At 36.2% G+C, this 27656-nt stretch overlaps 2 protein-coding genes across 7 annotated transcripts in view; one reads left to right on the top strand and one right to left on the bottom strand.

The window, feature by feature from the left end:
- PCB (Pyruvate carboxylase) overlaps window positions 1–27656 on the top strand; it is a 119273-nt gene that overhangs the window by 6395 nt on the left and 85222 nt on the right. The gene's annotated exons all lie outside the window — the stretch shown is intronic.
- On the bottom strand, window positions 279–25777 carry LOC143252020 (uncharacterized). Of its 6 annotated transcripts, none has more exons than XM_076503544.1 (5): window positions 19982–25777; window positions 18272–18446; window positions 17310–17406; window positions 10167–10307; window positions 279–542 (listed from the first exon to the last, which is right to left on the bottom strand). In XM_076503544.1, the coding sequence occupies exon 1, from the start codon at window positions 22014–22016 to the stop codon at window positions 21552–21554; it is 465 nt and encodes a 154-aa protein (XP_076359659.1). In that variant the 5' UTR covers window positions 22017–25777; the 3' UTR covers window positions 279–542; window positions 10167–10307; window positions 17310–17406; window positions 18272–18446; window positions 19982–21551. The 6 variants fall into 4 exon arrangements, with proteins under 6 accessions (XP_076359659.1, XP_076359663.1, XP_076359662.1 ...); XM_076503545.1 differs by lacking the exon at window positions 279–542 and adding an exon at window positions 1080–1316; XM_076503546.1 differs by lacking the exons at window positions 279–542; window positions 10167–10307 and adding an exon at window positions 14592–14707.

The following is a 27656-nucleotide window of genomic DNA, read 5'->3' as shown; positions in this document are numbered from 1 at the left end:
TTTCAAACAACTAGCAACTCGCCGTTGAATCTGATTTATGCACAATATGCTTGAAGATAGAGAATTTTTTAATGATTTCCTTCAGGAGGATAATATTAAAATAAGCACACTGGTAATGCAATCAGGAATATATTGCTTCTAACGTGTATGGATCTAAAAGTAATGGCTGTACTCAGATGCAAAACGAAATCCCAACAGATATGTTCATATATTACTGTGGTTACCCACTGCAGTTTGCAGTTAACTATACAATGCAAGAAGCCAGACAACTCTAGAAGTACTCTTAGAAGTAAAATACTAACTTTAATAAACTGAAATCTTTGATGCAAAAATGTAAAATTTAAATTAACTATATTTCTTGTCAAAAGATGCCGCTAAATTCGCAATGGCATTAGTTATAATAAACACTAATCATATAAAAAGTTTTAGAAAATTTTAAAGTTTTTTTTTTTTCTTTAGTAGTTTGTTTTAGACAAAGCAATCTCGGGCCGTCTGCTGTACCCGGTGCTGGGAGTGAAATCCCGAAACTTATCTTTGTCCCACTGAAAAACAATATAAAACATATTGAACCTACATGTAGAAAATAAATAAAAACACATAATAAATTCTAATTAGGTGATCAATAAATGACAAAAAAGATAATGATTTAACATTTCTAATTCAGTCCTATTTTAAAGAAAAAGTAACTTAGGAGTAAAATAATATTTCATCAGTTATTTTTTTCCCTTTTTTTAATGCTGTGAAAATATTCGAATACTACAGTAAGCATGTAATGACGTATTGAGTGATATTTACATCTGTATATTCCAAAGAAGTTGTTGGCCTGGCATGGCCACGTGGTTGGGATGTTCGACTCGTAATCTAAAGGTTCGAATTCCCGTCACACCAAACATTATTGCCCTTTCAGTCATGGAGGCATTATAATGTTACGGTCAATCTCACTATTTGTTGGTAAAAGAGTAGCCCAAGAGTGGGCAATGAGTGGTGATATCTAGCTGCTTTCCCTCTAGTCTTATACTGCTAAATTAGGGGCGACTAGCGCGAATAGCCCTCGTGTAGTTTTGCTCGAAATTCATTAACAAACAAATAATCCAAATAAGTTAGGCCTGGAATAGACACGTGGTGAGGGAGCTTAACTCACAATCTGTGGATCTCACCAGGTACCCTTTCAGCCATGGAAACGTTGTAATGTGACGGTGAACTCTACCAATCATTGATAAAAAATAAACAGCCTGAGAATTGAAGGAGGTTGGTGGTGACTAGCTGCCTTCTCTCTAGCAGAGATATTCCTTATGTAGCTTTACGTAAAATTCAAACTAAAGTACAGAAAAGTTAAAATCAGTATCTTAATAGAATAACGGAAACAAGCTAATACATAAAACACCTAAATTAATTTAAACAAAAAATAGCAAAGGAAAAGTGGTAAACTTCAACAGATTTAATTTAGTAGCATCTAGTTTATTATAAAATGTAGCTTTTGTTTAATGGAACTCGGCAGTGAGTTTAAGGTCTTATAACGTTAAATATCGTGTTTAGATACCTGTTGTGGAAGTAGCATAGATATCCCGATTTGTATCTTTGTGGTTAGCAACAACAACAACAAAAAACGTCGTTTGTTAGAATTTCAATGTATTAAGAAGTTAGTGTAAAAATGTTAATGACAGATTTCACGAAATTGATTATTTTTGGCAAGTTGTAAAGGATTTCCCCGCGTATTTACAAGTGAATACAAATAAATCGCAAATTATTGGCACATGGGCTTAAAAATGACTTTTAGTTAAACTCGAGCATAATTCTCAATTTAATAGCTAAGTGAATTACTTTTTAGCTATCAAAGTATATTTACTTAAGAAAAGATGGCTCAGTTACACGGGACGTTTTCCAACAGTAACTGATCTGAAATTACCTTAATTTTTTTTTTAAATCAAAAATTGGATGATTATTTCCAGAAGCTTCCAAAAACGAAACAACATGACAACTAGTGGAGAAAAAACAAACAAGGAATAATGTTGTAAACCATAGTCAGTAGACAAGTAACGTATGTTTGTATAAAGTTTAGAGAAGTTTTGTTATGAAATTCGGAGTTTGAAAAACTTACGGAATCCATGTGCAGAAGCATCTTTAGGAAAGGTAGATTTTTAGTTTTTTTCTCTACGTGATATTTATAATAAAACAAATAAGAAAAATGGTGAACTGTACAAGCATATTACCAATGAATCCTAATAGTACGTGTGTCACAGTTGAAAAACTGTTAATTTTACCATTCTATAATAAATGTATTCAAGTTTTGAATACTTTTTCTTAATTTTTGTAGTTTTTCTCCGTGAAGATAGCTTCTCCTTGGTTAATTAGATGTTGGAAGGTCATAAATTTAAACTGAATTTTTTGCTCAGGTAAATGTTACATGCTACTTCCCCCTTTATAGCTGGTTTATAATTGGCAGGTATTTTTGTAAGTCAAGAGTTTTTACACGAGGGTAGCTGACCTGGTTGACAACCATACTCTAATCTCCAGGCCATATGAGCCCACTGAAAAGAGGTTTTTGTTATTTGAAGGAGTTATACAAGTTAGTAAAAGCTGTGAATTTTTTTCACTTGTACATGTTTATTTGGAATACTTGCAGATATAGGTAATCTAAGGATTGTGGGATAGTGCACTTGGACCTTCGTCTGACTTAACATTATGTTATTTCATTATTATTATTACTTTACTCCTTGTCCTGTACTGGTGTCAATTATTCTGGATCTTTCTTTGACCTGTACAGATGTGTTCTAAATTAACTCTCTTCCAGTCTGGTAATAAATAATACAGAGATCAGCCAATAAGTAAAAAAACTCATACAGCTAATTGTGAATAAAAATTATTGTTTTAATTTTTTACTAGTGTTATTTTGTCTTTTGTTGTGTGTGTCGAAATTATTTGCATAACATTTCTAGAACCCGAGTAGTTAAAAGCGTACCTATATAATGAATATTATTTTACCTGTCCTATTTCACACAGTACAACATCAGTAACTAAAACGTTAGATCGTTTAAAATTGCCCCCCCCCGTGGCTCAGCGGTATGTCTGCGGACTTACAACGCTCAAAACTGGGTGTCGATACTGGCACAGCACTTATGACCCATTGTGTAGCTTTGTGCTTAATTCAAAACAACAACAGTCGCTTAAAATTATCCCATTGTTTATTAATACTGAAAGATGAAAATAAAAGTGTATTTTATTTATTTTAAGAATAATTGAAAACTGCCAGTAAGTCTGCATTTTTATTTTTCGTGGCCTCTAGTTCGTTAATTTAACGGATTCTCTGTTATCTCACACTGAACAAGTGTCTGTATTTGATCTTGGTTGCATAGCATGTTAAACTTGAACTGATAGTTTTATCTGACTTATTATTATTATTAAAGCCAATAATCTTTCCAAATAAAACTATTTATCTCCAGCCCTCTGTTGGGAGAATTGTTTGCGTGTGTGAGAGACAGGAAGAAATAAACACAACGACAAAAAAAAAGAAACATGGCCCCTTTAACATCAGTGATATTACGGCTTGTCAATAGATCTACTTAAACAGCATAAGTGTGATTGGATATTAACCAGTTATTTGTTTGTTTATATTTTGCACAAAGCTGCACGAGAGTTATCTACGCTAACCATCTCTAATTTAGCAGTAAAATTCTACAAGGAAGCAGCTAGACACCATTACTCACAGTCAACTTTTGGACTACTATTTTACCAACGAATAGTGAGATTGATCATTACATTATAGCAACCCTCTGACTGATAACGGCAAGAATGTTTGAACCTGCGACGTTGAGATTGTCAGTTAAGCGCCCTGTCCATCCTGCCTTGCCGTACATATAGCCAAGTATATTCACCATAGTTAGATTTTTACACCCTATATTAAATTAATCTGTTTTTCTATATAAAATCATCATTCTAATTATTTAATTTTTTTGTATACTTGGAAAGTCTTTAAAATGAAAAATTTCTCTGAACTATGATAAATTTTGCAACTGTAGTTTATAGAGCAGAGACACTTCTGTCCCTAACGGCATTTTGTATATTTTTGTAAATCGGTGCGCAGTACATCTAAGATGCATTTTACATACTTTTCTCTTCTACAGTTACTCCAAACAACTGTCTAAATTATCCTTTCTCCTCTATAGTTACTTTCAATAACTGTCTAAATTAGCTTTCTTCTACTACAGTTACTCCCAACAACTGTCTAAATTAGCCTTTCTCCTCTATAGTTACTTTCAACAACTGTATAAATTATCCTTCTTCTTCTACAGTTACTCCAAACAACTGGCTAAATTATCCTACAGTTACTCAACAACTGGCTAAATTAGCCTTCCTCTTTTCAATAACTGTCTAAATTAAATTAGCTTTTCTTCTACAGTTACTCCCAACAACTGTCTAAATTATCCTTTCTCCTCTACAGTTACTTTCAACAACTGTCTAAATTAGCCTTTCTCTTCTACAGTTACTCCCAACAACTGTCTAAATTATCCTTTCTCCTCTATAGTTACTACCAGCAACTGTCTAAATTAGCCTTCTTCTTCTACAGTTACTCCCAACAACTGTCTAAATTATCTTTTCTCCTCTATAGTTACTCCCAACAACTGACTAAAACTGTCTAAATTAACCTTCTTCTTCTACAGTTACTCCCAACAACTGTCTAAATTATCCTTTCTCTACTATAGTTACTCCCAACAACTGTCTAAATTAGCTTTTCTCTACTACAGTTACTCCCAACAACTGGCTAAATTAGCCTTTCTCCTCTATAGTTACTCCCAACAACTGTCTAAATTAGCTTTTCTTCTTCTACAGTTACTCCCAACAACTGTCTAAATTAGTTTTCTCTCTTCTATTAGTTAGTTTCCCAACAACTGTCTAAGTTACTCCCAACAACTGGCTTTCTTTCTCTCTACAGTTACTCCCAACAACTGTCTAAATTAGCTTTTCTCTACTACAGTTACTCCCAACAACTGTCTAAATTATCCTTTCTCTCTATAGTTACTTTCAACAACTGTCTAAATTAGTTTTTCTCTTCTACAGTTACTCCAAACAACTGTCTAAATTATCCTTTCTCCTCTATAGTTACTTTCAATAACTGTCTAAATTAGCCTTCCTCTTCTACAGTTACTCCCAACAACTGTCTAAATTATCCTTTCTCCTCTATAGTTACTTTCAATAACTGTCTAAATTAGCTTTCCTCTTCTACAGTTACTCCCAACAACTGTCTAACTTATCCTTTCTCCTCTATAGTTACTTTCAATAACTGTCTAAATTAGCCTTCCTCTTCTACAGTTATTCCCAACAACTGTCTAAATTATCCTTTCTCCTCTATAGTTACTCCCAACAACTGTCTAAATTAGCTTTTCTCTACTACAGTTACTCCCAACAACTGTAAATTAGCTTTTTCTCCAGTTTTCAACAACTCTAAATTAGCCTTCCTCTTCTACAGTTACTCCCAACAACTGTCTAAATTAGCTTTTCTCTCAGTTACTACAGTTATTCCCAACAACTGTCTAACTTATCCTTTTCTCCTCTATAGTTACTCCCAACAACTGTCTAAATTAGCTTTTCTCTTCTACAGTTACTCCCAACAACTGTCTAAATTATCCTTCCTCTCCTCTATAGTTACTACCAACAACTGTCTAAATTAGCTTTTCTCTTCTACAGTTACTCCCACAACAACTGTCTAACAGTTACTCCCAACAACTCTATTAGCTTTTATCTACTACAGTTACTCCCAACAACTGTCTAAATTAGCTTTTCTCTCTACAGTTACTCCCAACAACTGTATAAATTAGCTTTTCTCTACTACAGTTACTCCCAACAACTGGCTAAATTAGCTTTTCTCTACTACAGTTACTCCCAACAACTGACTAAATTAGCTTTTCTCTACTACAGTTACTCCCAACAACTGGCTAAATTAGCTTTTCTCTACTACAGTTACTCCCAACAACTGGCTAAATTAGCTTTTCTCTACTACAGTTACTCCCAACAACTGGCTAAATTAGCTTTTCTCTACTACAGTTACTCCCAACAACTGGCTAAATTAGCTTTTCTCTACTGCAGTTACTCCCAACAACTGTCTGAATTAGCCTTCCTCTTCTACAGTTACTACCAGCAACTGTATAAATTAGCCTTCCCCTTCTACAATTACAAAACCTCAATATTTTTTTTTCGAAGTTTAGTGCAACTTCTCAGGACTGTTAAAAATCTAACTTCCTGCTCTCACTTCGCGTGATTCCCCTAGTGACACAGCGGACTTACAACGCTATAAACTGGGTTTCGATACTTGTAGTGAGCAGAGCACAGCTAGTCCATTGTATGACTTTGTCCTTAACTGCATATAAACAAACTCACTTCTGATCCAATGTTTAGAAACATTATAAGTATCTACCTCTTGTATTAATTCAAAATTTGTTATTCTCTGCTACTTTCCAACCACGTTGGTCAAAAATGTATTTAAGTCCGATTTCTCTTAGCTTTCCATTGTAAGACGTTATTTACCTGATGTAGCAGTTTTGGTCTTCTCATGAGTGAGATAGTTTTGAGTTTATCTATGGTATGTGTGGTTCGTCATGTATCTTTTCTACTGATAGTTAGGAGACATCTGGAGGTAACTACCTTTAATACTTTATCAAGGAATGACTAGTGACGTATGTAGTGTATGCCGGACGTTAACAACTGAAATAATTAATGTGAGAATTATCCAGTCTATAACAAGATCTGCAGAGGTAGAATTGGGAAATAGAGATCCTGGAGTCGTAGTATTCATAGAACTAACTATCCAGTATAAGAAATTGCTCGTTGCGATAAGTTAAAATGTGTTTTTTTATACAACAGCTGTTTATCGTAGCTGTACACTTGTGTTGAGTCTTTCTAACTATATCACAGTTGTAGTAGTTAGAGAACAAAGAATTACTTCGTACTAACTATCTTGTCGAATGTTTCGTTATTAAATGAACACGTGTTTTCGCCCTGAGTATTCTAGATATGTATCATCCCTTTAACGAATATTTTGTAAATGATTGAATTGAAAAGGAATTATAGAATCCTCGAGATATATATTTTTTGTTGCCCATGAAAATTTGTAGTGCATACTGAAAGAATTTATACACTTTTTAATAAAGTTAGGAAAAACTATTTTTACACTCCAGGTAAATGTAAAGTAACTTTTTATTTATTTTGGTTATTTTACTGTACAATAAATAAATTCAGTTCTGGATATCCATTTCCACTGTGGTGGGCTCAAAGCATGAGCACATTAAGCGATTTGCTAGGGCTCCAAGCAACCCAAGGGTCCTTTTTGTTATCAGAAGTTATCTTTTGCCAACTTCAGTACTTTACCCACTGAGGGGGGGGGGGTTGTGAAAATGATCCAGAAACATAGTAATGAACGGGTGTTTCAAAATTACAGCGGAAAGCACTTTTCAATGCGCTGATCGGCTGTACTACACTTAAATAATGCACATAATTTACAGAAAGATCCATGATTACCATGCGTTTTATTGGTGTATTTCTGGTATGTGGAGATATTGTAACATGTATTTTGAGGGGTGAATGAGTGGCCCAAACATATTCTTCTTTAGGGCATCCATTGGACTTTTGGACAACCCATGAATTTTTGCAATAATTCTTATTTAATTCGACTAAATTTTTCAGTTCTATTTTGTCCCTCAAATTGAATATAATAATGATTATAACTAGGCCTATTTGAGTTACTGTAAACACATATTTCCGAAGAGTCGTAACTTTATTGCTTGTTTGTTTGATCTTTCTAAAGCTATTTAAACGTATGAAATTAAGGCAATTATTTAACAGTAAACATTACGTCAACTAAATTTATAACATCTCATTCACACAACGTTAAATAAACTCTACCAATCTGGACACATTTTATTCACGAAACACGAAAACTTGCATCCGTACAATAGCAACACCACAGATGCACGTGTACAATTATCTTCTGAGGTAGATGTACCACGGAGCTAAGCCACTAGAAACGTTAACTATAGGGTAATAAACAAAGTAATATAATATTTTCAAGTGTTGGCTCAGTGAGTCGCGAAGCAGCAAGTAGAAAAATAATATTACATCTGATTCGTCCATATATTAGTGATACACGATTAGATTACTACATATTTCAACAGATGAGCAAGAAGGAAAAATAATTTAGTTTAAACATAGATTCGCTTACGATGAATGATGAAACTGGGTAGTTGACCTTAATTTTTCCATTATGTAGACTGGGGACTTTTACATAACTCTTAAGTACGAGGGCTGTTCAAAAAATACGCGGACTGTTTGAATTGCGCGGCTCCAGTTGGTTCCAGGGAAATCCGCTTGGTGTTGCTAGGTTTGCACAAATCAGCTGATTACGACGCCATTTCCCGATTGCAGATATCTTCATTTGTGTATTAGCTACGCGGTTTTAAGTGAAGTGCGATTTTTTCGTTTGACGGATTTCAGAATGAATTACCTGAAGGAGCAACGACTTGCTGTGAAATTTTGTGTTAAACTTGGAAAATCTGCGACTGAAACTTTTGCTATGCTTAACACGGCTTACGGTGATGTTGCTATGAATCGTACGGCATGTTTCAAGTGGCATGAACGTTTTAAGGATGGTCGACAGCCCATTAAAGATGATGAGCGTCCTGGACGTCCTTCCACGTCAACTGACGACCCACACGTCGACAAAATCAACACCCTGGTGCGGGCAAATCGACGTCTGACTGTCGGGGAGCTTGCTGAAGAGTGTGGGATATCAGTTGGATCTTGTTACGAGATTTTGACCGAAAAATTGAAGATGCACCGCGTTGCTGCGAAATTCAGCCCTCAGAACTCGTGAGTTTTTGGCCAAACACTCGATCACTGTTCTTCCCCACCCCCCTACTCACCTGACCTTGCTCCTTGCGATTTTTTCTTGTTTCCCAAACTCAAAAGACCCTTGAAATGAAGAAGATTTGAGACGATTCCCGAGATTATGGCAAATGCGACGAAGGAGCTGGAGGACATTACAAAAGAAGCGTACCAGGACTGTTTCAACAAGTGGAAACACCGTTGGGATAAGTGTGTGTGTTGGGGAGGAGAGTACTTTGAAGGGTCCCAGACCTGTAACTTCTAAATAAAGTACATTTTGTTTTATGACGTCAATCCGCGTATTTTTTGAACAGACCTCGTATATGTAATAACGTTTGTAATGTTTACGTGTCTACCAAACATTTTGTGTCTGGATTGTACAATAACTAACACTATTAACAGAAACACCACCCTGTGAGCAGCTGTTTGTGCTAGTACTGATCGTTGTATTTATACCTTATTGAAAAAAAAACATATATATTAAAAGTGGATATTAAAAAAGGGAATTTTTCTGGGAATTACTGAAGAGAAAGGGTGTTCGGATTCTTATGATATAAGCTGTAATGTTTTATAACATTAAAAGTGGCATCCTTTATGAAAAAAAAAAAAAAGTTTTTAAGAATTTCATTTTTTAGTACTATATTTACAAATTACATTAATGAAACATTCACATACAGTCCCAGTGAAAATCATGTTCTTGTTGTTGAGGAAAGTACTTTTGTTTAAAACTGTGTTAAATGATAAAGAAATAGTTATTGTGCACACTGTAGTTATTATTCTAATTGTTTAAATCTTGAATACCCGGCCTGGCATGGCAAGGTGATTAAGACACTTGACTCGTAATCCGAAGGTCAAGGGATTGAATCCCCGTCACACCAAACATGCCCTCTCTTTCAGCCGTAGGGGTGGGGTATAGTGACGGTCAATCCCACTCTTCGTTAGTAAAAGAGTAGCCCAAGAATTGACGGTAGGTGGTGGTAACTAGCTGCCTTCCTTCTAGTCTTACACTGCTAAATTCGGGTTGGCTAGCGCAGATAGCTCTAGAGTAGCTTTGCGCGAAATTCAAAATAGATAAACAATCTTGAACACCCAGAGTGCGAAATTTTTATGGATTTTTGTTTGTAGTGCCATTCTATAGATGACGCCACATTGTGTATGTTATTTCTGTTACATACATAGATACATATATACACTCTATGTCCTTTATAGTAAGATATGGTCTGAATCAGTACATCAATCAAGTTAAGTGTTTGTTTGTTTCTAGTTTACTAGAGATAACTCTTTCTCTTACTTACTATTTATTTTTGTCTTGATATCTACTGGTAAGGTTGTTGTCTCCTCGATCAGCGAACAAAGCTTATCCCCGGAACCTCCTTATCTTGTATAAGTCAAAAGGTCTTCGTACACGTTCAGCCAATTCATCTACGCTTGCCATTCTTTGTAAAAATAATTAAAAAAGAAAACGTTTTTATCACATTTATGAAAATTATCGTAATATTTACTACCGTAACTAATTTTCAAGGCTATTTTTAGTCATAGTCATGACCAAATGCTATTAACTGTCATACCACGACAACGGTCAAACTTTCTTTTTAGTATGTCCCCGACTGGTACAGCAATAAATCTACGGATTTACAAGGCCAAAATCTGGGATTCGATTTTCCTCGTTAGAGTTCCTATTAAATGCTAAAAGTTTTTTTTTTTTATTTTCCCTTTTCTTCTTTTCATCTTTCGATGCTGTAGTCAAATAAGTGGTTGAGTCTAACAACGCAAAATGCATCTTTTTTCTTTATATTCATTGGCCTTAAGATTTTAGCCAGCAGTGTATGAGACTGATTCTAACATACACCTGCCATGTCTCTGTGGTGAAACTTCCATTGGCACAGCGGTATGTTTGAGAACTTTCACGCAAGAAACTGAGTTTCGATACCAGTGTTTGGCAGGGGGAGTCAGCCAACTGTGTTTTTTTGTAATTAACTTCCAACAAATTATCTGTTAACAGTGTCCCCCACTGTGGCAGCAGTAAATCTTTGGACTTACAACGCTAAAATCAAGGATTCGATTCCCCTCGGTAGACACAGCGGATAGCCCGATGTGGCTTTGCTATAAGAAAATACACCCACCTCTGATAATAGTAATGAAAAACATTACAGTAATCTCATTTTTCTGTCAAGCTTAGGAGAAGTTTATGTTTCTACAAATTTGTGTCTGCATGGTATTCAGACTCTCAAGTTTGTAAAAGTTTCATACACGTGGACTATCTGCGCTACTTTTCTCTAATTTTGAGGTGACAGACCAAAAAAAAAGTAATCAACATCAACACCACCTATCTAATTTTGAGGTGACAGACCGAATCCCGGTCACCAAAAAAAGTAATCACTATTCATCAACACCACCTATCATCAACTCTTCAACGAATAGTGTTTTGAAAGGACCATGTTAGGCAAGAAGGTCAGACTTGCAGACCGGCATGGCCAAGCGTGTGAACTGGCGTTCGACTCAGTAATCCGAGGGTCGCGAGGTTCGAATCAACTCGGTCACACATGGTCAAACATGCTCGCTCTCCCAGCCGTGAGGGCGTTATAATGTGACGGTCAGTCCCACTATTCGTTGGTAAAAGAGTTGACGGTAGGTGGTGATGACTAGTTGCCTTCCCTCTAGTCTTACACTGCTAAATTAGGGACGGCTAGCGCAGGTAGCCCTCCACAGTTTTGGAACAGTAGATATGCGTGAAATTCAGGTGGGTTAAGGCAAAACAAAACAAACATGCTTGCCCTTTCAAAAACACAATTATTAAACGGATTGGACTTTGTGCTACTTTTTCGTTTACCGAATTATTCAAAATACAAGCCCAACAGCAGAAGCTGTGTCAAAACTAGGAATATTTTGTTAAATAAAAACTACTCTCAGCTTCAAGGTAACGACAAGAGCTTTTACCAACGAATAGTGAAATTAATCGTCACATTTTAACAGCCCCACGGCTGAAAGAGCAAAAATATTTGATGGGACGTGGATTCCAATCCGCGACACTCAAATGCCGAGTCTAGAGCTTTAAACGCCTAGCCATGCAGACCCAAAATTTTAACGAAAGTGATGAAACAATCGAAATGAAGAGAGAGAGAAAATAAGTTCAGAAAAAATTACAAAGTGTTAAAAGAAAATAGATAAATAACTAAACCAAGAGCAAGAATAAACACTCAGAAGTCTCCCGCTAGTACAGCGATATGCCTATGGAGTTACAACGCTAAAATCAGGGGTTAGATTCATCTCGATGGACTCAGCAGATAACCTGATGAGGCTTTGCTGTAAGAAAACACAAACACACACAACCTCAGAAAATTAAAAGAAGAACAAGAGGTTGTTTGGTTAGTTTATAGCAGTGGTGCACAAAGTCCGGCCCGCGATGTCCAACGGGAAAGTCGAATATAGAGAGTTCACGCCTGCGCGAAGATTTAGCGCTATAGAATAATATGCATTAGATTAGATACTGGATGGTTCCATATTTGTATCGAGCAATAAAAAAAGCTTAATAAGCAAATCTCGTTAATGCATAGGCATTTAATCATTGGCGCAATGACGTAATATTTCCGTAATTACGAAATCTCACGCGTTCCAATTGTTCTTCGAGATTTACTTACGAGCCATATTTTGATATTATTTCGTAGCAAAAATGGCAGCTAATCGTAAAAGAAAAGTTGACGACGAAAACTGGCAGTTTCATGATGATTGGACTGCGCAATAGTGTTTTGTTCAATAACAGAAAAACGTGATTTGTCTGCTGTGTCATCGACAGTAGCAGTGGCGAAGGTATCCAATATAAAGCGGTCATTATGAGTCAAAGCATAAAAATTTCCACAACGTTGTCGGTGATGAACGAACAGCTCGAATTGAATCTCTGCGGCGGTTGCTGAAACACCAGCAGAACATTTTCTCAAAGCAGTCAGCAGATTTAGGTGCAGCATGTGAGGTCAGTTACGATATTTCGTTGATGATAGCGAAATCTGGCCGACCGTTCACTGATGGTGACTTTATCAAGTAATGTATGATTACTGCATCGGAAAAGTTGTGTCCAGAAGCAGTTCGCAAGCTACAGACGGTGGCTATGAATCGTATGACAGTTCAACGAAGAATTTCACACCTCTCAGCAGACGTGACAAGGCAGCTTACAAATAAAGTAGCCAACTTTGTTTACTTCTCTTTGGCAGCAGACAAGTCGACTGACATCAGTTCAACAGCACAGCTACTAGTTTTTGTTCGTGGTGTGTCGTCATCGTCTGATGTCACAGAGGAACTAATCGGCATGGGTTCCATGAAGGGTCAGACAACTGGGTCTGCTCTATTCGAGGAGACAGCACGACTGTGTAGTAGTGTTTCATTGGATTTCACGAAACTGATAAGTGTGACAACTGATGGAGCACCAGCCATAACCGGAGAAAGTAGTAGGCTGGTAGTACTGTTGATGAAGCATCGAAGAAAGCAGAACAGACAGTTGGTGAAGTTGCACTGTATTGTTCACCAACAGAACCTGTGCAGTAAAGAACTTGGTTTTCAAGCGCTGATGGCATTAGTGACGAAAACCATTAATTTCATCAAATCACGAGGGCTCAATCATCGTCAGTTTCGAAGTCTTCTTGAAGAAATTGATTCAGTGTTTCACTGTGAAGTACGCTGGCTGAGTCGAGGGAAGATGCTCAGAAGATTCTGGGAGTTGATTGATGAGGTGATAGAATTCCTCAGAAGCAAGAACAAAGACACAGGAGTGATTTCCATGACTAATCCAGCATGGCAAGCTGATTTGACCTTTCTGGTCGACATGACACAACACTTGAATGATCTGAATTTGAAGTTGAAAGGCAAAAATCAGCTTGTCTGTCAGCTTGCAAATCACATCTCAGCTTTCAGGACAAAGTTGTAGTTGTTCCGGCAGCAAGCAGCATCAGGCAACTTCGTGCACTTTCCCACTTTTCAGTCACAGCTACAGAAGAATCAGGACATTGACACACGAGTTTATGTTGGGAAACTAGATACCTTGATTCAATCCTTCAACTCATGGTTTCATGACTTTGACCAATGCAAATTGTCGATGAAACTTTTTGCTGATCCGTTTAGAGTGTCAGTGGATGACTTTTCAGCAGAATATCAGCTCGAACTTACTGATCTCCAGGCATCTGATGAACTGCATGCTATTTACCGAGAAAACAATTTGCTTGACTTCTACAAAACGTTGCCTGATACATTTGCTAATTTGAAAGAGAACACACCAGCATGTTTGGCAGCACGTACTGCTGCGAACAGACTTTCTCGCATATAAAACTGAACAAAAACAACACTCGCTATCAGCTGACTGATGATCATCTGGAAGCAGTCTTGCGTCTTTCAACGTCAAACATCAAGCCGGACATTTCTAAGCTCGTAGATGACATGCAGCACCATCCATCACACTGACGTATCATGACATTTCTCAGAATAATGTGCAAACTCTTTGATGTAATCGTTATTTGTGTGTTCTTAAATGTGATGTCCATCTTGTGTGAAACAACTGTGGGACGATTTTAATCTTCACTTTTTTGTGGCCCCCAACGGTTACGAGAATTCTGTTTGTGGACCCTGACTCGAAACGTTTGTGCACCACTGATTTATAGCAAATACCAGTGACCCTCAGGTTACGTTTGTTTTTAAGTTAAGCACAAAGATACACAATGGGTTATCTGTGCTCTGCCCTCCACGAGTACTGAAATCCGGTTTCTAGCAGTATAAGTTCGCAGACAAACTTCTGTGCCAATGAAGGGGTCTCAGATTGTGGGTTGATAGCTGTAACCATCTGGTCCTGCCAGACCTAGAGAAACAGAAACCACAATAGTGTAACAAATATTTAAGTATTTTATTAAAGTGAAATACAAATTATTCTCATTAGTAACTTTCAAAATATATAGCGTTGACACTTTTCAAATAACAAACCACTATTTTATGACACGCGGAAATTAGACTGAAGCTTAAATCCCACTGTAGTCGTCTGACAGGATGAAATCATATCTTAATTTTTCATTAAACCATTAAAATCTGCAAAGAGTATTGGCAAATAAGTGAAAGATTTTATATTGCATATTGTGTAGTAACTATAAAGCCTGCTCATAACGTTTTCACTTAAATCGCTTCCCAAAACTAAACCCCACGCCTTTATTTATTTTCCGTTTAAATTAAATATTTAGATTGTGGGCACAACTGTTGTAGCTTTGCGTCCCACGACAAGAAACAATATTTGATTTGTTTCGATTGTTCACTCAAAACTGCACAACGACTAGCCGTCGCTAATTTTAAATAGATAAACTAAAAGGATAGCAACTAGTCAACAGCACCTACTACTAATTCGTGGGCTGCTTTAATCGAAAAGTAAGAATACGACCGTCAATCTTACAACGTACCCAAGTGTAGATCGCGATTTTTTCGGCAACGGGACATGAACCGTGGGCTCTAAAATCTACAGGTACGATGACTATTAGGTCATGTTCAGCTTTAAAAAATATGGAGGAAAATTTTTGAATTTGTGCACAAACACAAAGCAGAAATGAAAAATAATATTTCCAACTAACAGTTATAATACTATAGCATAAGGGCCCGGCATGGCCAGGTGGTTAATGCACTCAACTCGTAATCTGAGGGTCGGGGGTTCGAATCCCTGTCACACCAAACATGCTTGCTCCTTCAGCCGTGGGGACGTTATAAAGTTATAGTCAATCCCACTTTTCGTTGTTAAAAGAGTAGCCTACGAGTTGACGGTGATAGCGCAGATAGCCCTCGAGCAGTTTTGCACAAAATTCAAAACAAACTATGACAGAAGATTTTCATAATTAAATGTACTTTTATTTTTCATGTAATTAAAGTCAATACTCTAGTTATTTTATTTGTGAGCAAGTCACGATAATAAGTTGTTTTTTTTTTTTATTTCGGGCAAAGCTGCGCTAGCCGTCCCTAATTTAGCAATGTAAAACTAAAAGGAAGGCAGCTAGCTATCACCACCCACCGCCAACTCTTGGGCTACTCTTTTACTAACAAATAGTTGGATTGAGCATCACATTATAACGCCCCCACGGCTGAAAGGTTGAGCATGTTTGGTGCGACGGGTATTCGACCACGCGGATTACTAGTCGAGTACCTTATCCACCTAGCCATGCCGGGCCAGATAATAAACTTTAACATTGCGTAAATTTATGAGATCCGTTTCCAATTCTCAAATTCAGAGTTTGATTCGTGAACTGAGCACAGCGTCCAATGTGTAAATTTTCCTTAAACAAAAAAATTGTTTGTACGTATCACTGTATTAAATAATTAAAGTTGTCCTCGTTAACGAGTAACAGATAAACGTTTTTCATATTGTAGAATTTTACAAGATTAAAAAAAAATACTATTCACTGTCTTCTGCAAAACGAACAATGAATTAGGAAAAAACATCTCAGGAAATTGGCTTAAGTGTAAAATACGCCTTTTTAATATGAGAGGTTATGATCTTGAGCATTCTGATTTTATACTTTTGGTTCATATTTATTCTCATATTTAAAGCTTGCGAATTGAAGTTAAGTTACACATGTTTCCTCGTCACTACATGGGTTTAATGTTCAAGTTACTTTCTTACTGGGCCTGGCATGGCCAAGCGCGTAAGGCGTGCGACTCGTAATCCGAGGGTCGCGCCCGAGTCGCGCTAAACATGCTCGCCCTCCCAGCCGTGGGGGCGTATAATGTACGGTCAATCCCACTATTCGTTGGTAAAAGAGTAGCCCAAGAGTTGGCGGTGGGTGGTGATGACTAGCTGCCTTCCCTCTAGTCTTACACTGCTAAATTAGGGACGGCTAGCAAAGATAGCCCTCGAGTAGCTTTGTGCGAAATTCCAAAACAAACAAACAAACCTTTCTTACTATAGTATAAATTGATTAACCTTTCCTGTTTTGTAGCTAGTTTTATTTCACTGACTTAACGTGCGATGATTTTAGTTTGAGGCTTAGTTTTACTGGGGGGGGGATTATTATTTACCACGATTAGATCGTATTTGTGTTCCTAATAGTGCGTTATGTGAATATACAGGGTGGCCCATAAGTCCCTACCCATCCATATATCTTATGTATCCAGTGTATTTGTGTGCTGTCCCTCATTCTAGCTGCATATTATGCAACACCATGTTCTGTGAGACATTTTCAAGTGTAAATGGGCTTAAATCGGCCATATTTCTCTGACAAAAAAAAGAGTGTGTGTGTGGTTTTCTTATAGCAAAGCTATATCGGGCTATCTGCTGAGCCCACCAAGGGGAATCGAACCCCTGATTTTAGCGTTGTAAGTCCGTCGACTTACCGCTGTACTAGCGAGGGCGACAAAAAAAGGAAAAAAAATTAATACATGCGTAATTGAATATAACATGATAACATATGGATGGGTAGAAACTTACGTACCACACTGTTATGTATGTATTTGTACGTTTCTCGTTCTCATAAGCCACACAATCAACTCATGCAGTAAACAGAACAGATGGCCCAAAATGGCTTTACTCTGAAATAAACAATAAACATAAGTTTTGGAAAACGTTATCAACAAACATTTGATTATGTTGATTTAAAACAGCCGGGACAGACTGTTTTCCGCTGTTTCAGATAATATGTTTGAAAGTATCTAAACATATTATTTTACTGCCCTTTATATGAGATTTTTTAGTTTCTACTTTAGCTTTTCTAGAGAGTATTTTTATTAGTTATTCTTCATTTATCTCGTGATGATGATTTTAATGGGTTAGAGGTTAAGCGCGTGCGAGGTTTAAACTTAAATAAGGACAAAAAACAACTTTTTATTGCTTGTGAAAGTCCAAGTTTTTGTTTGTTTGTTTGTTTTAAAAGTGATATATCATAGAAATGAGTAGCTGTAATTCAGATGAACTGACGTGATGAATGGTGTGTCGTCAAGTGCAGTTAAGACTATCTATGTTCTTTCCCCAGCTGGTGTAGAACTCTGTTTTTAGCGCCATAAGCTTGCAGACTCATTGTTGAGCCACTAGGGTGGGGAGAAAAAAGACGAATTTCACTTTGTTTAGCGTACAGAAGAAAAGAGTAAGAATGTATCAAATTATTTAAGAATACAAGGGGAAAATAGAGATGTCGGTTATACTCGTTTCTTTTAATCAGTCCCATAGTAAGTAAGCGGCAAATTTAAAAATTTACGACTTTATAATAGGCGGTTCGATTATTCGCGGTGGATAGAATGCAAATAGAAAGCACATGATACATTAGGTTAATGATTCAGCTCAATAGGTGACTATGACAGAGATAATTACTACTTCCTTGACTGTGTTAAAACTGCACACACCATATGTATGAAAATATTTTAAAAAAATTATATAATGAGTTAGAAAACACCAGCATACTGGTGACTGTGATGATATAAACTAGAAAGATCTTGGTTGGGGTGGTTCCGAAAACTTGGGAAGTTTTGATTATTTCCCTGGTATTAAAGGCATTGGCAAGCAATGCATCGTCATCCTTGGGCAATACCGAGGTGAATGTGAGGATATCTTCTGGTGTCTTTGGATCTTTGGAGTTCTAGAAGAAAATTTATTGAAAATTTAATTTTCCATGTCAATACAGAACTCAATACAGTGAGTCCAAGTAACAAGAAAAAATGAAAGTTTGTATAGCTAGCTAGTTTAAAATATAACCATAAGAGTTTAGAACTTAATAGGAAAAAAGTATTGAAATCTGAGGAAAATGAAATTTTGATTTGCCAGTGGTTCTGTTACAAATGTAGGTTAAAGTTGTAGTGAATCAGTTACAAAAGTATTTGGCCTAAACTTGCCATTAATCACAGTAGAAATATTGTTGTGTTTAAGTAACTATTACAGGCTTATGTGTATATCATTTGTTGACACTATATCCCTTGTACCTGTGGATGTCCTGAGTCTCACCCATGACAGATATTCACCTGTATGCTATCTACTGCTGCAATTCTCATGACAACCAACAGATAACCAAGAACCCAACCACTAATTTCCAGTTGTTATACAAACAGGACTCAGGTCCAATAGGAAAGAAGTGGAGACAAGACTGAGATATGGTTCCTACACAAATAACTAAAACAGGCTAACAACTGGACAAGTGTCAACTTATATCTTCCAGCCATGGAAATACACTAAACCAACATTTCTCACTGTACACTTTTTTTCAGCAATAAGTGTGGTACTGATCAATAGTGACCAAGAAAGGATACCATGTAGGTGTTATTGCTGCATACTGCTATACACTCACAGTCTGTTTTTTTTTGTTTTTATTACTGTGCACAAAGCTACACTGTGCCCACCACGGGTATCAAAATCCAATTTCTAGCAGTATAAGTCTGCAGACATACCACTGTGCCACTGGGGGTACTCACAGTCTGCATTTCTGTGTATTTAAATTGCATGTGTACTGAAACAATGTTATGTAAATATTCAGCAAAACTGTGCTTACAAAATATTTCAACCTTCATAACCAAATAAAATACTGGGTACACTAAGCTTACATTCAGTTGGATACTTAAGCTATGGTTTCTGAATTATACTTTCTATATATAACTTTCTCAAAACTATTTTAGTTCAATACAATCAAAATATCTTTCTCTAGTTCCATGAAAAACACTATATCAAACTGTGTTTTCTTCCAAATATACTTTTATCTCTATTGTTAATATTCACACCTATATTTCAGCATCCTTTAGAACTGAAAAATTGTCTTTCAAACAGTTGTGTTCTTGGTGCAATTTATTCATTTATGTTATTATACAAAAGTCATAAATGATTTGATATAATAACCACATATGTAAGTACATATATATATTTTCATATTTATATATATGTATACAGAGGTAAAGTTATATAAAAATAGTTATTTAGATGGGTGAAGTGAACCTGTTTTTATAAAATAAACAAATCTACTTGCAAACATAAAAACAACACTATAGCTCAGATAAGTTCAGGTACTTGTATCACCTTAAAAAATAAATTGCAGTACTCAGTACCAGTGAGTACCAGCAAAATTTCATCCCTGGAATATATATCAATAATGCACATTACTACACATACAAATAAATGCAGACAAATTACCTCCGACTCACAAGCTGTTACCATGACATTCCAAACAAGTTACCTCCAACAACTGTTTTGATTACTATGACACTGCTTCAAACAACTGCTTAAGAGCCATTAAACTTGACATTTTTTTTCATCAGTCAAGCTCAGATTTTTCAGCTAAGATTCTTTCAGATGGTATATTTAACTACATCATATATTAACACACACAGAGAGACAACTTAGGCTCAATACAACACTGTATTACACACTAAATGTATTTACACTCTTAGATAACTGCCAATGCTGGCACTACAGTCATCAAGATATTGTATTACCATACTTGAGTTAATATACTTGCTTCAATTTATATCACAGAAAAATAAATACAAGCAAATTTATTTTACTTATGTCATAACAACTTTATTTTTGTCCTGAGGGAAATGCAGCTCCATCACTGCATGTACAGTTAAATATAAAAGAAAGACTTCAGTAAGTATATCATTAACATAGTCTATTTTTACTTGAATAGATAGGGTGTTATTATTGTGAAATGCAGATGACCGAATATAAAACATTGCTCAACAGTTCAGAAAGTTAAGTGTTACATTGATTTACATATTGTGACTGTGCAGTAACTAAGAAGATATCACCTAATATTTTATAGATATATTTTATTAAACTCTGCTTCATAGCTTAGAAAATTTGGGTTGCCATGCTCTTATGGTCCTGTTAACACTGTGATCAACAGACTGTCTTAACTTTCATAATCAGTGTCTGCCCTAACTGAAGGTCTGTCAGTTATTCTCAATTGCAGTAGTCAGAAGATCATCATTTCCATCTCAGCCAGCTGCCAGAGCTATCTTCTGCCTCTTCTGTTGATACTTCCCCATCTTATATGGTCAATATTGTGATCCAAAATGTAATAACTTCTTCCAGGTTTTAAAAGTTCATAAGCTACACAAAATATGGATTCAACACCTAAATGGGAAGCTTTCTATCACACATGAAGTTCCTGACAAAGACCATAGATGCAAGTAGTTCTTTTTTTGTTGTGTAACATTAACATTAAGGCTCCTACTACACATTACACTATGTAACACAAATTTTGTTCCTGGATAGTATGTGTTATATTTTAATTGCTTATGTTGTAAAAGTACAGAAAATGGCCATTATTCCCTTCAAACTTTGCTTTTGTGACCTGGATAATGAAATTTCGAAAGTAAGCTATTTTCTATGTAAAAATGGGCAAATTTGCACATTTTCATTTACATAAGGTCTGAATAAAACAACATATGAATTAAGATTTACATGTATTTATACTAACGTTATACAAAAATGTTTAGAAGTGAGTAGTTTTTCAAAACTTGTGACTGTAATGTAAGTCACTTTCACGTATCAGCTCCCAAATGTAGTCTCCCATCATGCTTTTGTTATATGCTCTTTGGTAGTGATGTTCAAAGTCCAATATATCTTGGTGGAAGCACTCACCTTGTTTCTCTGAGTAGGCTCCCATGTTCTCCTTGAATTTATCAAGATGAGCATCAAGGATATGGACTTTCAGGGACATCCTGCAGCCAATTTGCCATTGTTATTCACCAGAACCTCAACCAGTTCCACATAATGTTTGGCCTTGTAATTGCCCAAAAGCCCCGAACCACTGCGACAAAGTTGCCCCAAGTTTCTTTTTACTTCCTACTGAGCTTCTTGGGGAATTCTGTGCACTCCAGGATCTTCTTTGTTTGTGGTCCAATAAAGACACCAGCTTTGACCTTTGCCTCAGACAGCTTAGGGAAGAAGTCTTGAAGGAATTGAAGGCTGCAGACTCCTTATCAAGAGCTATGACAAATTGTTTCATAAGACCCAATTTTGTGTGCAATGGTGGGAACAACACCTTCTGGAGGTCCACTAGTGACTCACACTTGACATCGTACTTTCCCACAGAAAACTCGATCCGTTGTGGCCAGTGCTTCCTGTTGTAATGCACTGCAGTGTCCCTGCTGTCCCAAAAGCAAATATGACAGGGAAACTTGGTAAAGCCTCTTTGGAGACCCATCAGAAATGCCACCATCTTGAAGTCTCCGATTACCTCCCAACTTATACTGTTGGAAATTTAAAAAATTAAATATTAAAAGGTCTAAAATTTGTATAATATCTTACTATTCAAGCAAGCAAAAATTGTCCGTCTTACCTTCTATACTCTAGAGTTTTTTTGCAGTGCTCGCAGGTATAAGGAGGTGCCTAGGATTTGTCTTGATCCCCAACAGGCATGCCGAAATATGCCTTGTAGGCTTCACACATTTTAGCAGCTGCTGTGACAGAGTACTTTTTCGTTCTTTCTTGATAAATTGGCCACATACATAGCAGAATGCGTCTGGAGAATGCTTGCAGCTTCTTGATGCCATCTTTGATAAAATCAGATAGGTCTATGTGTTAACTTAGGCAGCTAGAACTAAACTGAAGTGGTGAGCGGTGAGCCCCTATATATATATTACTATGGAAAGTTCTAGAAAATTCTCGTAAATTCTACAACGTTCTGGAAAGTTCTAGAAAATTCTCTATCAGCTACTCAGCACTGAATTTATCTGGAATGTTCTGTAAAAGGAGTAAATTTGAAAATTTCATTGCACATGTCACAAAAGCAAAGTTTGAAGAGAAAAATAGGTCTTTTCCATTTACTTTATGCATAAGTAATTGGGAAATAACACTTTCTGCCCAGGAACAAGAAAAAGAAAATTTTTTGTGACATAGTGTTATTACTCACTCCACTCCATCCTACAACTGTGTTAATACTATCCTGTTTCAACTAGCATCCAAATAGACCTTAGATTATTGCAATAAATACGCTAACATTGGAACACAGAAACATCCTTTAGTAACCAGAAACTTGCTCACTTTCCTCAGTCCATCTCAGATATCCATTAGTTTCAGTTAATGAACTAATGACGCATCAATGAAGAAGGAACTGCAGACTTCTTATTTGGTCATGGATTGTGGTCAGTTTTATGCCATTGTGATATTTGCAGAGAAATTCCCACATAAATATGGTTAAATGCATAATCCTCTGGTTTGAACTTCAAGTCTGCCTTGCAAGACTCATATAAATGATCTTGCATGTTGAAAGCACTCTCAGTACAACTATTATAGTATAGCATAAGGATACAAGGTCTAAGGTATCGAATCATTAGTCCCTTTTAATGCATCAATAGATTCATTTCATGTGAATGGAAAGACTTTAATACAGGCTACCACCTGTGCACCTGACTGAAATTAACATCATATAACATGCTTTAACTTGACAATGGTTACACCCCTAGTGCTCCAGGGAAGCCTGCATGACAATTATTTAATTGGATGTACATTGGTAACATCTGTGTGATGGCATGTTACTTTTGTTCAACTCATTTTGCCATCTGGTCTTATGAATGCGTTAGTATATTTCACTAGCAAGTCACTGAGTTTCTACCACTGTCATAAATCAAAACTGCCTGATACATAGTGAGATCAACTAGTGTCCAGAAGTTCTTGTATCAGAAGTCTTTCTTCTGCCTTTGTATCTTGTCTGTACATACTATGCATAACGTAGTCCTGAGTGATCTTGGCTGACCATTAAACCTTTTAACATGAGATGTCCGCTGCACTTCCTCAATCCAGTAGTCAGACATGACTTAGGCTCCATTAGTTTCTTGACGCTAAAGTAGCAGAAATTACATTTTGCTGTTGACCAACCTGCACATACTGTACAGTTGGTCGTAACTAGTAGTTTTGCTTACCTTGCTGCATGACAAGATGTATGCATTTCACTTTAATGTAACTCAACCACCCACACTTCTGATTCTCTTTTCTAGGAGGAAGTACCGTTGGCTGTGGTACAAAAACCATAGAAAGATCAGAGAAGTCCTGCCTTCTCACTGGGAATCAGTTGTGTTATGCTACATCACCAAAATGTGTACCTGCTGTCTATAATGGTAGTGACACAGCTCCAATTCACATGTTTCTTTCTCATTTGATTTCCCCCTCTCCTCTGGTTCGTTATGGATGACAACAACCAGAGATGAAGATAGGCTGCCTTTACTAATAACATTTTAGATCTTCCTCAGAAATTTCAGCCTGCAGGTTACAAAACATATTTTTATCATCACAAAAGGATATAACAGGACAGCAGCTCAGACTGTAGTTCTCCTTCCTTTGTGGCCAAATCACGATTTTAGAGGCCATGACAACAGTGGCAAAAGGTTTATATCCGAAAGAGAACTACTCCTAGACCTTTTTACTCTGTGGGATTGTAGTTGACTTCCAGTGTCTAACTCTTTCATATCAAAGCTCAAAACTTAAGATTTACAAAAAAAACAACAACAACACTAACTGCAATAACTGGTTAAGGTTAGGAATAAAACTCTCCCATTCTTAAATAGCACATAGGATCCAGTGCTGTACTCCAGATTAATAGGCAAAAGTGAGTGAAAATGGTAACACAATAGCTGAATAAACTGAAGCAACAGAGTTGAAGTGCTTTGCTCGAGAACATGACATCATGATGTGCACCAGTTTCGAACTCGCGACCAACCATTACGAGTCCGAGTGATAGCCAGTGAGCCACGCAATAACTGGAGATACAACATAACATCTTTCTGTCTTAGCTGAATTAAGGCTCAGCATGGCCAAGTAGTTAAGGCACTCGACTCGTAATCTGAGGGTCACGAGTTGGAATCCCTGTCACACCAAACATGCTCGCCCTTCAGCCGTAGGTGCGTTATAATGTGACGGTAAATTCCACTATTCGTTGGTAAAAGAGTAGACCAAGAGTTGGCGGTGATAGCGCAGATAACCCTCGAGCAGTTTTGCACGAAATTCAAAACAAACTATGACAGAAGATTTTCATAATTAAATGTACTTTAAATTCTAATATTCAGTAAAAAAAAAAAAGCCAAACATTTGGAAGTGGGTGTTGTTGAATAGCTGCCTCACTTCTTTTCTGTGAGTTCAGTTGAAATTTAGTGATAGTTATGTTTAGATAGCTCTTGGTATCTATGTAGAAATATTTTTAAAAAATTGTTATCTATATAATTACTTCTTTCCAAATTGTTTGTTTGTTTAGAATTAAGCACAAAGTTACATGGCTATCTGTGCTCTGCTCACCACGGATATCGAAACCCGGTTTCTCGCGGTGCGTGTCCACAGAAATATCGCTGTGCATCTGGAGGGGGCTTTCCCAATGGAGAAGTTGGTTGACATGACTGTCCTTATAACCACAAAGTAATCATCAGAGTTGCCATACTATAACTTCTAATATACATACCTTTACAAAACATGGCAAAAATTCAGTAAACGTTACAAGTCTATCGAATTTTTTGATTAAATATTTTTTGAAAGATTTGTCTGTGAATATATGAAGTCAGAATACTGACTGATAAACACCAAAGTGATTTTTCATGTTAATGTTAAAAGTTCTCTTCTTCAGCTAAAAATGTTCAAATTTAATTTGTGTAACCCCTGCAATAGATTTAATATGATGTTAATATCAATGTTTGTTTTAATTTGATATATATTTAGAAATGCACGTAGCTCATATTGATAAATGTGTATTTCGCAAGGCCGCCTGTTCTCTAAACTTGTTTAACTTTTCGAGGGTAAGAATGAATCATATATTTTTTACGAAAGCACTAGCGTATTGTTGGGCCAACTGAACTTTCTAGAACTTTACCTAAACATTATAAATCGACGCGCCAAAAGACATATAGAATATTGTTTGATCATTACAGTCAGTTTACTCTAAGCCTCGGAAGCTATAATTGTGATAAACGCTTAATAATCAGAATACTACAGATATTTGACCAGGAACGCTTATAGATTTCGAACATCACGAACTGTTTAACTTCAGAGAATGAACTTCGGACGTTAGTATTTCTATTAGGACATTAGATATCTATCTTCCTCTGTGATAATAAGAAAACTTATAAACCGCGTTAAACCAAACAAGAATAGAACTAGCTAGCATTCTCATCAAGTGAAGTTAATCTATGTATTAACATAAATTTAATTCGCTGGTCGTTGTCCTGTACTGCCAATACAATATTCAGTTCCATACCAGCTAGAAGATTGAATATTATTTGTGAGTTTGTAAACATTTTGTATACGGATTATTATTTGTTGTTGTTGTTTTGAATTAAACACAAAGTTACACAATGGGCTATCTGTGCTTTGCCCACCACGGGTATCGAAACCCGGTTTTTTAGCATTGTAAGTGCGCAGACATACTGCTGAGTCACTGAGGGGCATTACTATTTGTAATAACTGTTATTATAAATAGTATTTTTTGTATATTAAAATATATCTGTGTTCAGAAAGAAAATTTTGTATATCAGTCTTGTTGGAAAATATCGTAAATGTATTCATATTGACATTAAACTACCTTCTAAATTAAACTAAAAATGTACTTCTATCTGAAATCTTAATATGTAGTGCACGAAACATAATGAATCTGAAAATCGTCCAAGATAAATTATATCAGCAATACTTTTAAAATACCAAACTTTTTGACACTAAAACTATATTTTATTAGCTTTTTTCTAGCTCAACTCTTGACACATCTTGTAACTAGCACAGAAATTACGAAATAAATTAAAATTGCCTTTTTTACTTTCTATAATAACTGCAGGTTGCAACAGAAAATTATGATTGTTTATCCTGAATAGCTTAAGATCTGTAGCAGTTTACATCTGTTTATACTTTACTTCATTGGTCTTTGGACCGTTGAGAACTAATAATTCTGCTTCTTTACTTATAAATAACAAGGCGTATTTCACGTTCACTTATTGAATGATGTAATGCAGGAGTGTCTCGCGAGCATATCTCGAGGAAAAAAAAATATTATTTTTACTCATTATTTTATCAAATATATAAAGTTATGTAACCTAATAATTCTTTAACTTTTACATTTTATTCACTTTTATATCAATGGACAAAATATATACATAAAAAACAAGAAATATAGTACATATGTTTGATCTCTTATTGGATTTTTGCTCTAATTCGTAAAAGTTTATGTTTTACAATTGGAATTCTGTTTCTTGCTGATCAACCTTTTTATATTATGTTTTACCTATTCAACAAGAATAATGATAAATTTTACTACTTTTTGACTACATATATTTCTTTATATTAATCAGTTAAGAAGTTCCTGTTTTTAATGTAATGCAAGTTTGTTTAGATATGTTAAGAAACCAACAGTTATGACATTCCAGAACTTAGAATAGCTATGGGAATATGAACGTTTGGCCAAATGTTCAATCTTCTGTACAGATTCCGTTAGTTAATTTTATGGTAATGCGAAACTAAGCTCTCTGCAATGTCTTAGCGTTGCTTGTCCGAATGTCTCATTGGGGGACATGTTTAGTGCCACGACAGTGTTACTTCACATTCTAACTTAGCTGGTGTCACAACCGTACATCTATGGCAGCCCCCAGCAGCACAGCGATATATCTGCGGGCTCACACCGTCAGAAACCGAGTTTCGATACCCGTTGTGGGCAGAGCAAAGATAGCCCATTATGTAGCTTTGTGCTTAATTTAAAACAAATAAAACAAAAGGAACCTCTATGGCATACTTGATATTCCTGTTCGGAACATGTTCTAGTTGTTTTTTCCACTGGATTAAGCTAGTGAACCAGAACAGAAAGTTAGCGTCCCTTAATATGGAGGAAATAATCTGA

The sequence above is a fragment of the Tachypleus tridentatus genome, chromosome 6 (assembly GCF_004210375.1).
Source record: "Tachypleus tridentatus isolate NWPU-2018 chromosome 6, ASM421037v1, whole genome shotgun sequence".
Lineage (NCBI taxonomy): Eukaryota > Metazoa > Arthropoda > Merostomata > Xiphosura > Limulidae > Tachypleus > Tachypleus tridentatus.
The sequence above is the reverse complement of the archived record's forward strand: the minus strand, read 5'-3'. Positions and strand labels throughout refer to the sequence as shown.